The sequence below is a fragment of the Hemitrygon akajei genome, chromosome 7 (assembly GCF_048418815.1).
Source record: "Hemitrygon akajei chromosome 7, sHemAka1.3, whole genome shotgun sequence".
Taxonomy (NCBI): domain Eukaryota; kingdom Metazoa; phylum Chordata; class Chondrichthyes; order Myliobatiformes; family Dasyatidae; genus Hemitrygon; species Hemitrygon akajei.
The window spans coordinates 4,110,383-4,123,058 of record NC_133130.1 but is presented as its reverse complement, the minus strand read 5'-3'; the positions used below and the strand labels follow the sequence as shown (position 1 = coordinate 4,123,058).

The window sequence follows — 12,676 nt, the reverse complement described above, 5'->3', positions numbered from 1 at the left end:
CGGTGAGGGGTAGTGTGGATGGTGTGGGTAGTGTGGACGGTGAGGGGTAGTGTGGATGGTGAGGGTAGTGTGGACGGAGAGGGGTAGTGTGGATGGAGAGGGTAGTGTGGACGGTGTGGGTAGTGTGGACGGTGAGGGGTAGTGTGGACGGTGTGGGTAGTGTGGATGGAGAGGGGTAGTGTGGACGGTGTGGGTAGTGTGGATGGAGAGGGGTAGTGTGGATGGAGAGGGTAGTGTGGACGGTGTGGGTAGTGTGGACGGTGAGGGGTAGTGTGGACGGTGTGGGTAGTGTGGATGGAGAGGGGTAGTGTGGACGGTGTGGGTAGTGTGGACAGTGTGGGTAGTGTGGACGGTGAGGGGTAGTGTGGACGGTGTGGGTAGTGTGGACGGTGAGGGGTAGTGTGGACGGAGAGGGGTAGTGTGGACGGTGTGGGGTAGTGTGGACGGAGAGGGGTAGTGTGGACGGTGAGGGTAGTGTGGACGGTGAGGGGTAGTGTGGACGGTGAGGGTAGTGTGGATGGTGAGGGGTAGTGTGGACGGTGAGGGTAGTGTGGATGGAGAGGGGTAGTGTGGACGGTGTGGGGTAGTGTGGATGGTGAGGGTAGTGTGGACGGTGTGGGTAGTGTGGATGGAGAGGGGTAGTGTGGACGGTGTGGGTAGTGTGGATGGAGAGGGGTAGTGTGGATGGAGAGGGTAGTGTGGACGGTGAGGGTAGTGTGGACGGTGAGGGGTAGTGTGGATGGTGAGGGGTAGTGTGGATGGTGAGGGGTAGTGTGGACGGTGAGGGGTAGTGTGGACGGTGTGGGTAGTGTGGACGGAGAGGGGTAGTGTGGACGGTGAGGGTAGTGTGGACGGTGAGGGGTAGTGTGGATGGTGAGTGGTAGTGTGGACGGTGTGGGTAGTGAGGACGGTGTGGGTAGTGTGGATGGAGAGGGGTAGTGTGGACGGTGTGGGTAGTGTGGACAGTGTGGGTAGTGTGGATGGAGAGGGGTAGTGTGGACGGTGAGTGTAGTGTGGACGGTGCGGGTAGTGTGGACGGTGAGGGGTAGTGTGGATGGAGAGGGTAGTGTGGATGGAGAGGGGTAGTGTGGACGGTGAGTGTAGTGTGGACGGTGCGGGTAGTGTGGACGGTGAGGGGTAGTGTGGATGGAGAGGGTAGTGTGGATGGAGAGGGTAGTGTGGACGGTGTGGGTAGTGTGGATGGAGAGGGGTAGTGTGGACGGTGTGGGTAGTGTGGATGGTGCGGGGTAGTGTGGATGGAGAGGGGTAGTGTGGACGGTGAGTGTAGTGTGGACGGTGCGGGTAGTGTGGATGGTGCGGGGTAGTGTGGATGGAGAGGGGTAGTGTGGACGGTGAGGGTAGTGTGGACGGAGAGGGGTAGTGTGGACGGTGAGGGTAGTGTGGACGGTGAGGGGTAGTGTGGACGGTGTGGGTAGTGTGGACGGTGTGGGTAGTGTGGACGGTGATGGTAGTGTGGACGGTGAGGGTAGTGTGGACGGTGTGGGTAGTGTGGACGGTGAGGGTAGTGTGGACGGTGTGGGTAGTGTGGACAGTGTGGGTAGTGTGGATGGAGAGGGGTAGTGTGGACGGTGTGGGTAGTGTGGACGGTGTGGGTAGTGTGGACGGTGAGGGTAGTGTGGACGGTGTGGGTAGTGTGGACGGTGAGGGTAGTGTGGACGGTGAGGGTAGTGTGGACGGTGAGGGTAGTGTGGACAGTGTGGGTAGTGTGGATGGAGAGGGGTAGTGTGGACGGTGTGGGTAGTGTGGACGGTGTGGGTAGTGTGGACGGTGAGGGTAGTGTGGACGGTGTGGGTAGTGTGGATGGAGAGGGGTAGTGTGGACGGTGAGGGGTAGTGTGGACGGTGTGGGTAGTGTGGACGGTGTGGGTAGTGTGGATGGTGAGGGTAGTGTGGATGGAGAGGGGTAGTGTGGACGGTGAGGGTAGTGTGGACGGTGTGGGTAGTGTGGACGGTGCGGGTAGTGTGGACGGTGAGGGTAGTGTGGACGGTGTGGGTAGTGTGGACAGTGTGGGTAGTGTGGATGGAGAGGGTAGTGTGGACGGTGAGGGTAGTGTGGATGGTGAGGGTAGTGTGGACGGTGTGGGTAGTGTGGATGGAGAGGGGTAGTGTGGACGGTGTGGGTAGTGTGGATGGAGAGGGGTAGTGTGGATGGTGAGGGTAGTGTGGACGGAGAGGGGTAGTGTGGATGGAGAGGGTAGTGTGGACGGTGTGGGTAGTGTGGACGGTGAGGGGTAGTGTGGACGGTGTGGGTAGTGTGGATGGAGAGGGGTAGTGTGGATGGAGAGGGGTAGTGTGGACGGTGTGGGTAGTGTGGATGGAGAGGGGTAGTGTGGACGGTGTGGGTAGTGTGGATGGAGAGGGGTAGTGTGGATGGAGAGGGGTAGTGTGGACGGTGTGGGTAGTGTGGATGGAGAGGGGTAGTGTGGACGGTGAGGGTAGTGTGGATGGAGAGGGGTAGTGTGGACGGTGTGGGTAGTGTGGACAGTGTGGGTAGTGTGGACGGTGAGGGGTAGTGTGGACGGTGAGGGTAGTGTGGACGGTGTGGGTAGTGTGGACGGTGAGGGGTAGTGTGGATGGTGAGGGGTAGTGTGGACGGTGAGGGTAGTGTGGACGGTGTGGGTAGTGTGGACGGTGAGGGGTAGTGTGGACGGTGAGGGGTAGTGTGGACGGTGTGGGTAGTGTGGACAGTGTGGGTAGTGTGGACGGTGAGGGGTAGTGTGGACGGTGTGGGTAGTGTGGACGGTGAGGGTAGAGTGGACGGTGTGGGGTAGTGTGGACGGTGTGGGTAGTGTGGACGGTGAGGGGTAGTGTGGACGGTGTGGGTAGTGTGGATGGAGAGGGGTAGTGTGGACGGTGAGGGTAGTGTGGATGGAGAGGGGTAGTGTGGACGGTGTGGGTAGTGTGGACAGTGTGGGTAGTGTGGACGGTGAGGGGTAGTGTGGACGGTGTGGGTAGTGTGGACGGTGAGGGTAGAGTGGACGGTGTGGGGTAGTGTGGATGGTGTGGGTAGTGTGGACGGTGAGGGGTAGTGTGGACGGAGAGGGGTAGTGTGGACGGTGTGGGGTAGTGTGGACGGAGAGGGGTAGTGTGGACGGTGTGGGGTAGTGTGGATGGTGAGGGTAGTGTGGATGGTGAGGGTAGTGTGGATGGTGAGGGGTAGTGTGGACGGTGAGGGTAGTGTGGATGGAGAGGGTAGTGTGGACGGAGAGGGGTAGTGTGGACGGTGTGGGGTAGTGTGGACGGAGAGGGGTAGTGTGGACGGTGTGGGTAGTGTGGACGGTGAGGGTAGTGTGGATGGTGAGGGTAGTGTGGATGGTGAGGGGTAGTGTGGACGGTGAGGGTAGTGTGGACGGTGTGGGTAGTGTGGACGGTGTGGGTAGTGTGGACGGTGAGGGTAGTGTGGATGGAGAGGGGTAGTGTGGACGGTGCGGGTAGTGTGGATGGTGAGGGGTAGTGTGGATGGTGAGGGGTAGTGTGGACGGTGTGGGGTAGTGTGGACGGAGAGGGGTAGTGTGGACGGTGAGGGTAGTGTGGACGGTGAGGGTAGTGTGGATGGTGTGGGGTAGTGTGGACAGTGTGGGTAGTGTGGATGGTGAGGGGTAGTGTGGACGGTGAGGGTAGTGTGGACGGTGCGGGGTAGTGTGGACGGTGAGGGTAGTGTGGACGGTGTGGGTAGTGTGGACGGTGAGGGTAGTGTGGACGGTGAGGGTACTGTGGACGGTGCGGGGTAGTGTGGACGGTGAGGGTAGTGTGGATGGTGAGGGGTAGTGTGGACGGTGAGGGTAGTGTGGACGGTGTGGGGTAGTGTGGACGGTGAGGGGTAGTGTGGACGGTGTGGGGTAGAGTGGACGGTGTGGGGTAGAGTGGACGGTGTGGGGTAGTGTGGACGGTGTGGGGTAGTGTGGACGGTGTGGGGTAGTGTGGATGGTGAGGGGTAGTGTGGACGGTGAGGGGTAGTGTGGACGGTGTGGGGTAGAGTGGACGGTGTGGGGTAGTGTGGACGGTGTGGGTAGTGTGGATGGTGAGGGGTAGTGTGGATGGAGAGGGTAGTGTGGACGGTGTGGGTAGTGTGGACGGTGAGGGTAGTGTGGACGGTGTGGGTAGTGTGGACGGTGCGGGGTAGTGTGGACGGTGAGGGTAGTGTGGACGGTGTGGGTAGTGTGGACGGTGAGGGGTAGTGTGGATGGAGAGGGTAGTGTGGACGGTGAGGGTAGTGTGGACGGTGTGGGTAGTGTGGACGGTGCGGGTAGTGTGGACGGAGAGGGGTAGTGTGGACGGTGTGGGTAGTGTGGACGGTGAGGGGTAGTGTGGATGGAGAGGGTAGTGTGGACGGTGAGGGTAGTGTGGACGGTGTGGGTAGTGTGGACGGTGTGGGTAGTGTGGACGGTGAGGGTAGTGTGGACGGTGTGGGTAGTGTGGATGGAGAGGGGTAGTGTGGACGGTGTGGGTAGTGTGGATGGAGAGGGGTAGTGTGGACGGTGTGGGTAGTGTGGACAGTGTGGGTAGTGTGGACGGTGAGGGGTAGTGTGGACGGTGTGGGTAGTGAGGACGGTGCGGGTAGTGTGGACGGTGAGGGTAGTGTGGATGGTGAGTGGTAGTGTGGACGGTGAGGGGTAGTGTGGACGGTGAGGGGTAGTGTGGACGGTGTGGGTAGTGAGGACGGTGTGGGTAGTGTGGACGGTGCGGGGTAGTGTGGATGGTGAGTGGTAGTGTGGACGGTGTGGGTAGTGTGGATGGTGAGGGTAGTGTGGACGGAGAGGGGTAGTGTGGACGGTGAGGGTAGTGAGGACGGTGCGGGTAGTGTGGACGGTGTGGGTAGTGTGGACAGTGTGGGTAGTGTGGATGGTGTGGTGTAGTGTGGATGGTGAGGTGTAGTGTGGATGGAGAGGGGTAGTGTGGACGGTGAGGGTAGTGTGGACGGTGTGGGTAGTGTGGATGGTGAGGGGTAGTGAGGACGGTGTGGGTAGTGTGGACGGTGAGGGTAGTGTGGACGGTGTGGGTAGTGTGGATGGTGTGGGTAGTGTGGACGGTGTGGGTAGTGTGGACGGTGTGGGTAGTGTGGATGGTTAGGGGTAGTGTGGACGGTGAGGGTAGTGTGGACGGAGAGGGTAGTGTGGACGGTGTGGGGTAGTGTGGACGGTGTGGGTAGTGTGGACGGTGTGGGTAGTGTGGACGGTGCGGGGTAGTGTGGATGGTGAGTGGTAGTGTGGACGGTGAGGGTAGTGTGGATGGAGAGGGGTAGTGTGGACGGTGTGGGGTAGTGTGGACGGTGAGGGGTAGTGTGGATGGTGTGGGTAGTGTGGACGGTGTGGGTAGTGTGGATGGAGAGGGGTAGTGTGGACGGTGTGGGTAGTGTGGACGGTGAGGGGTAGTGTGGATGGAGAGGGTAGTGTGGACGGTGTGGGTAGTGAGGACGGTGCGGGTAGTGTGGACGGTGAGGGTAGTGTGGATGGTGAGGGGTAGTGTGGATGGTGTGGGTAGTGTGGACGGTGTGGGTAGTGTGGATGGTGAGGGGTAGTGTGGACGGTGCGGGGTAGTGCGGACGGTGAGGGGTAGTGCGGACGGTGAGGGGTAGTGTGGACGGTGAGGGTAGTGTGGACAGTGTGGGTAGTGTGGACGGTTTGGGGTAGTGTGGATGGAGAGGGGTAGTGTGGACGGTGTGGGTAGTGTGGACGGTGAGGGTAGTGTGGACGGTGCGGGTAGTGTGGACGGTGAGGGTAGTGTGGACGGTGCGGGTAGTGTGGACGGTGAGGGGTAGTGTGGACGGTGAGGGTAGTGTGGATGGTGAGGGGTAGTGTGGACGGAGAGGGGTAGTGTGGACGGTGAGGGTAGTGTGGATGGTGAGGGGTAGTGTGGACGGAGAGGGGTAGTGTGGACGGTGAGGGTAGTGTGGACGGTGTGGGTAGTGTGGACGGTGAGGGGTAGTGTGGACGGTGAGGGTAGTGTGGACGGTGAGGGTAGTGTGGATGGTGAGGGGTAGTGTGGACGGAGAGGGGTAGTGTGGACAGAGAGCGGTAGTGTGGACGGTGAGGGGTAGTGTGGACGGTGAGGGGTAGTGTGGATGGAGAGGGGTAGTGTGGACGGTGTGGGTAGTGTGGATGGTGAGGGGTAGTGTGGACGGTGCGGGGTAGTGCGGACGGTGAGGGGTAGTGTGGACGGTTTGGGGTAGTGTGGACGGTGTGTGGTCCGGCCGTCCATCCCTCACCTGTTGTTGACTCTGCTCCTCCAGGTTCAGTTTGACCTCCAGGGACTGCCGTGCTTCGAGAAACGCTTTGCGATGTTTGCGATCTGCCATGTAGTGGGACATAATCCCAACGGTGACGGTACAGAGGTAGATCCCGATGTTGGCCAGCAGCTGGAAGAGGGAAACATCAAATCAGTATGAGCTTCAGGCACTGATGTCTACTTGTGTGCTGGAGGAGTTCACAAACAGCGAAAGGACAGCTGGATTAGCTGAGAGTTAGGGACCAGAAGGAGTTACCGAGGGAGAACCATAGAACACTCCGGCACAATACAGGCCCTTCGGTCCTCCATGTTGTGCCGACCCATATAATCCTTAAAAAAAAGTACTAAACCCATACTACCCCATAACCCTCCACTTTTCTTTCATCCATGTGCCTGTCCAAGATGCTCTTAAATACCCCTAATGTTTTAGCCTCCACCACCATCCCTGGGAAATTATTCCAGGCACTCACAACCCTCTGTGTAAAAAACTTACCCCTGATGTCTCCCTTAAACTTTCCTCCCTTAATTTTGTACATGTGACGTCTGGTGTTATCCATTGGTGCCCTGGGAAACAGGTACTGACTATGCAGCCTATCTATGCCTCTCATAATCTCGTAGACCTCTATCAAGTCCCCTCTCATTCTTCTACGTTCCAAAGAGAAAAGTCCCAGCTCTGCTAGCCTTGCTTCATATGACTTGTTCTCCAATCCTGGCAACATCCTGGTAAATTTCCTCTGAACCCTCTCCATAGCTTCCACATCCTTCCTATGATGAGGTGACCAGAATTGAACACAATACTCTAAGTGCGGTCTCACCAAAGATTTGTAGAGTTGCAACATGACCTCTCTACTCTTGAACACAATCCCCCTGTTAATGAAACCTAGCATCCCATAGGCCTTTTTAACTACCCTATCAACCTGCACAGTGACCTTGAGGGATGTATGGATTTGAACCCCAAGCTCCCTTTGTTCGTCCACACTCTTAAGTAACTGACCATTAATCTTGTACTCAGTCTTCTGGTTTGTCCTTCCAAAATGCATCACCTCACACTTGTCCGGAATGAACTCCATCTGCCATTTTTCTGCCCAACTCTGCAGCCTGTCTATATCCTCTTGTAACCTTTGAGCACCTACAGCTCCATCCACAACTTCCCCAATCTTCGTGTCATCTGCAAACTTACTCACCCATCCTTCCACCTCTACATCCAGGTCATTTATAAAAACCACAAATAGCAGAGGTCCCAGGACAGATCCCTGCGGCACTCCACTAGTCACCGACCTCCAGGCAGAATACTTTCCTTCCACAACTACCCTCTGCTTTCTTCCTTTAAGCCAATTTTTTTATCCAAACAGCCAAGGTTCCACTTATCCCATGCCTCATGACTTTCTGGATGAGTCTCTCATGAGGGACCTTGTCAAATGCTTTGCTAAAGTCCATGTAGACCACATCCACTGCCCTACCCTCATCAATTTCTTTTATTACCTCTTCAAAAAACTCAATCAGGCTTGTGAGGCACAATCTTCCCTTCACAAAGCCATGTTGACTATCCATGAATAGACTGTACTTCTCCAAATGCTCATAGATCCTATCCTTAAGAATCCTTTCCAGTAGTTTGCATACCACTGACGTAAGACTCACCGGTCTATAGTTCCCAGGTTTCTCCCTATTACCTTTTAAACAAGGGAACTACATTTGCCATTCTCCAGTCCTCCGGCACTTCCCCTGCAGCCAAAGAGGATTCAAAGATCATAGCTAATGCTCCTGCGATCTCTTCTCTCAATTCCCACAACAACCTGGGGTGTATCATATCCGGCCCTGGGGATTTATCAATCTTAATGTTTTTAAGAAGATCCAGCACTTCTTCCTTAATCTCCACATTGTCCAGCACACAGGCCCGCTCTACTTCAACCTCAGCCTGATCAAGATCCTTTTCACTTGTGAATACTGAAGCAAAGTATTCATTTAGGACCTCCACAACCTCCTCTGCCTCCAGGCACATGTTGCCCTCTTTGTCATTTAGCGGCCCCACCTTTGTTCTCGTCATCCTCCTATTCTTCACATACGCATAGAACGCCTTGGGGTTGTCCTTAATCCTACATGCCAAGGCCTCCTCATGCCCCCTTCAAGCTCTCCTAAGTCCTTTCTTTAGCTCCTTTCTGGCTACCCTATATTTCTCATAGACTGAACTACGTAAAAAAAAAATTTCGAAGGGAGCAGAGGAATTTACCAAGGGAGAGGGGCAGTTTGAAAGGACCAGAGGGATTAGCCGAGGGAGAGGGGCAGTTTGAAAGGACCAGAGGATTAGCTGAGGGTGAGGGACAGTTTGAAAGGAGCAGAGGGATTAGCCGAGGGAGAGGGACAGTTTGAAAGGAGCAGGGGAATTAGCCGAGGGTGAGGGACAGTTTGAAAGGAGCAGAGGGATTAGCCGAGGGAGAGGGGCAGTTTGAAAGGACCAGAGGGATTAGCTGAGGGAGAGGGACAATTTGAAAGGAGCAGGGGGATTAGCCGAGGGTGAGGGACAGTTTGAAAGGAGCAGAGGGATTACTGAGGGTGAGGGGCAGTTTGAAAGGAGCAGAGGGATTAGCTGAGGGAGAGGGACAGTTTGAAAGGAGCAGAGGGATTACTGAGGGTGTCGGACAGTTTGAAAGGAGCAGAGGGATTACTGAGGGTGAGGGACAGTTTGAAAGGAGCAGAGGGATTAGCTGAGGGTGAGGGACAGTTTGAAAGGAGCAGAGGGATTAGCTGAGGGTGAGGGACAGTTTGAAAGGAGCAGGGGAATTAGCCGAGGGTGAGGGACAGTTTGAAAGGAGCAGAGGGATTAGCCGAGGGAGAGGGGCAGTTTGAAAGTACCAGAGGGATTAGCTGAGGGAGAGGGACAATTTGAAAGGAGCAGGGGGATTAGCCGAGGGTGAGGGACAGTTTGAAAGGAGCAGAGGGATTAGCTGAGGGAGAGGGACAGTTTGAAAGGAGCAGAGGGATTACTGAGGGTGAGGGGCAGTTTGAAAGGAGCAGAGGGATTAGCTAAGGGTGAGGGACAGTTTGAAAGGAGCAGAGGGATTAGCCGAGGGAGAGGGACAGTTTGAAAGGAGCAGGGGAATTAGCTGAGGGTGAGGGACAGTTTGAAAGGAGCAGAGGGATTAGCCGAGGGAGAGGGGCAGTTTGAAAGGACCAGAGGGATTAGCTGAGGGAGAGGGACAATTTGAAAGGAGCAGGGGGATTAGCCGAGGGTGAGGGACAGTTTGAAAGGAGCAGAGGGATTAGCTGAGGGTGAGGGGCAGTTTGAAAGGAGCAGAGGGATTACTGAGGGTGTCGGACAGTTTGAAAGGAGCAGAGGGATTAGCCGAGGGAGAGGGACAGTTTGAAAGGAGCAGAGGGATTACTGAGGGTGAGGGACAGTTTGAAAGGAGCAGAGGGATTAGCTGAGGGAGAGGGACAGTTGGAAAGGAGCAGAGGGATTACTGAGGGTGTCGGACAGTTTGAAAGGAGCAGAGGGATTACTGAGGGTGTGGGACAGTTTGAAAGGAGCAGAGGGATTAGCTGAGGGAGAGGGACAGTTGGAAAGGAGCAGAGGGATTAGCTGAGGGAGAGGGACAGTTTGAAAGGAGCAGAGGGATTACTGAGGGTGAGGGACAGTTTGAAAGGAGCAGAGGGATTAGCTGAGGGAGAGGGACAGTTTGAAAGGAGCAGAGGGATTACTGAGGGTGAGGGACAGTTTGAAAGGAGCAGAGGGATTAGCTGAGGGAGAGGGACAGTTGGAAAGGAGCAGAGGGATTACTGAGGGTGTCGGACAGTTTGAAAGGAGCAGAGGGATTACTGAGGGTGAGGGACAGTTTGAAAGGAGCAGAGGGATTACTGAGGGTGTCGGACAGTTTGAAAGGAGCAGAGGGATTACTGAGGGTGAGGGACAGTTTGAAAGGATCAGAGGAATTGGCCAAGGGAAAGGGACAATTTGAAAAGAGCAGAGTGATTACTGAGAGTGAAGGACAGTTTGAAATGAGCAGAGGGATTAGCCGAGGGAGAGGGACAGTTTGAAAGGAGCAGAGGGATTACTGAGGGTGAGGGACAGTTTGACAGGAGCAGATAGATAGATAGATAGATACTTTATTCATCCCCATGGGGAAATTCAACTTTTTTCCAATGTCCCATACACTTGTTGTAGCAAAACTAATTACATACAATACTTAACTCAGTAAAAATATGATATGCATCTAAATCACTATCTCAAAAAGCATTAATAATAGCTTTTAAAAAGTTCTTAAGTCCTGGCGGTAGAATTGTAAAGCCTAATGGCATTGGGGAGTATTGACCTCTTCATCCTGTCTGAGGAGCATTGCATCGATAGTAACCTGTCGCTGAAACTGCTTCTCTGTCTCTGGATGGTGCTATGTAGAGGATGTTCAGAGTTTTCCATAATTGACCGTAGCCTACTCAGCGCCCTTCGCTCAGCTACCGATGTTAAACTCTCCAGTACTTTGCCCACGACAGAGCCCGCCTTCCTTACCAGCTTATTAAGACGTGAGGCGTCCCTCTTCTTAATGCTTCCTCCCCAACACGCCACCACAAAGAAGAGGGCGCTCTCCACAACTGACCTATAGAACATCTTCAGCATCTCACTACAGACATTGAATGACGCCAACCTTCTAAGGAAGTACAGTCGACTCTGTGCCTTCCTACACAAGGCATCTGTGTTGGCAGTCCAGTCTAGCTTCTCGTCTAACTGTACTCCCAGATACTTGTAGGTCTTAACCTGCTCCACACATTCTCCATTAATGATCACTGGCTCCATATGAGGCCTAGATCTCCTAAAGTCCACCACCATCTCCTTGGTCTTGGTGATATTGAGACGCAGGTAGTTTGAGTTGCACCATATCACAAAGTCCTGTATCAGTTTCCTATACTCCTCCTCCCGTCCATTCCTGACACACCCCACTATGGCCGTGTCATCAGCGAACTTCTGCACATGGCAGGACTCCGAGTTATATTGGAAGTCTGATGTGTACAGGGTGAACAGGACCGGAGAGAGTACGGTTCCCTGCGGCGCTCCTGTGCTGCTGACCACCGTGTCAGACCTACAGTCTCCCAACCGCACATACTGAGGTCTATCTGTCAAGTAGTCCACTATCCAATCCACCATGTGAGAGTCTACTCCCATCTCCGTTAGTTTGTGCCTTAAGATCTTGGGCTTAGCCGAGATTAGCCGAGGGAGAGGGACAGTTTGAAAGGAGCAGAGGGATTACTGAGGGTGTGGGACAGTTTGAAAGGAGCAGAGGGATTACTGAGGGTGTGGGACAGTTTGAAAGGATCAGAGGGATTAGCCAAGGGAGAGGGGCAGTTTGAAAGTACCAGAGGGATTAGCTGAGGGAGAGGGACAATTTGAAAGGAGCAGGGGGATTAGCCGAGGGTGAGGGACAGTTTGAAAGGAGCAGAGGGATTACTGAGGGTGAGGGGCAGTTTGAAAGGAGCAGAGGGATTAGCTGAGGGAGAGGGACAGTTGGAAAGGAGCAGAGGGATTACTGAGGGTGTCGGACAGTTTGAAAGGAGCAGAGGGATTACTGAGGGTGAGGGACAGTTTGAAAGGAGCAGAGGGATTAGCTGAGGGTGAGGGACAGTTTGAAAGGAGCAGGGGAATTAGCCGAGGGTGAGGGACAGTTTGAAAGGAGCAGAGGGATTAGCCGAGGGAGAGGGGCAGTTTGAAAGTACCAGAGGGATTAGCTGAGGGAGAGGGACAATTTGAAAGGAGCAGGGGGATTAGCCGAGGGTGAGGGACAGTTTGAAAGGAGCAGAGGGATTAGCTGAGGGAGAGGGACAGTTTGAAAGGAGCAGAGGGATTACTGAGGGTGAGGGGCAGTTTGAAAGGAGCAGAGGGATTAGCTAAGGGTGAGGGACAGTTTGAAAGGAGCAGAGGGATTAGCCGAGGGAGAGGGACAGTTTGAAAGGAGCAGGGGAATTAGCCGAGGGTGAGGGACAGTTTGAAAGGAGCAGAGGGATTAGCCGAGGGAGAGGGGCAGTTTGAAAGGACCAGAGGGATTAGCTGAGGGAGAGGGACAATTTGAAAGGAGCAGGGGGATTAGCCGAGGGTGAGGGACAGTTTGAAAGGAGCAGAGGGATTAGCTGAGGGTGAGGGGCAGTTTGAAAGGAGCAGAGGGATTACTGAGGGTGTCGGACAGTTTGAAAGGAGCAGAGGGATTAGCCGAGGGAGAGGGACAGTTTGAAAGGAGCAGAGGGTTTACTGAGGGTGAGGGACAGTTTGAAAGGAGCAGAGGGATTAGCTGAGGGAGAGGGACAGTTGGAAAGGAGCAGAGGGATTACTGAGGGTGTCGGACAGTTTGAAAGGAGCAGAGGGATTACTGAGGGTGAGGGACAGTTTGAAAGGATCAGAGGAATTGGCCAAGGGAAAGGGACAATTTGAAAAGAGCAGAGTGATTACTGAG

The 12,676-nt window shown here is 54.8% G+C and overlaps 1 protein-coding gene across 1 annotated transcript in view; it reads right to left on the bottom strand.

The window, feature by feature from the left end:
* The window catches only part of adcy3a (adenylate cyclase 3a), a 179,537-nt gene that overhangs the window by 126,017 nt on the left and 40,844 nt on the right, over positions 1-12,676 (bottom strand). The window contains exon 2 of the mRNA XM_073050086.1: positions 6,226-6,375. Coding sequence (XP_072906187.1) covers positions 6,226-6,375 — 150 coding nt within the window. The remainder of the gene's footprint in view (positions 1-6,225; positions 6,376-12,676) is intronic.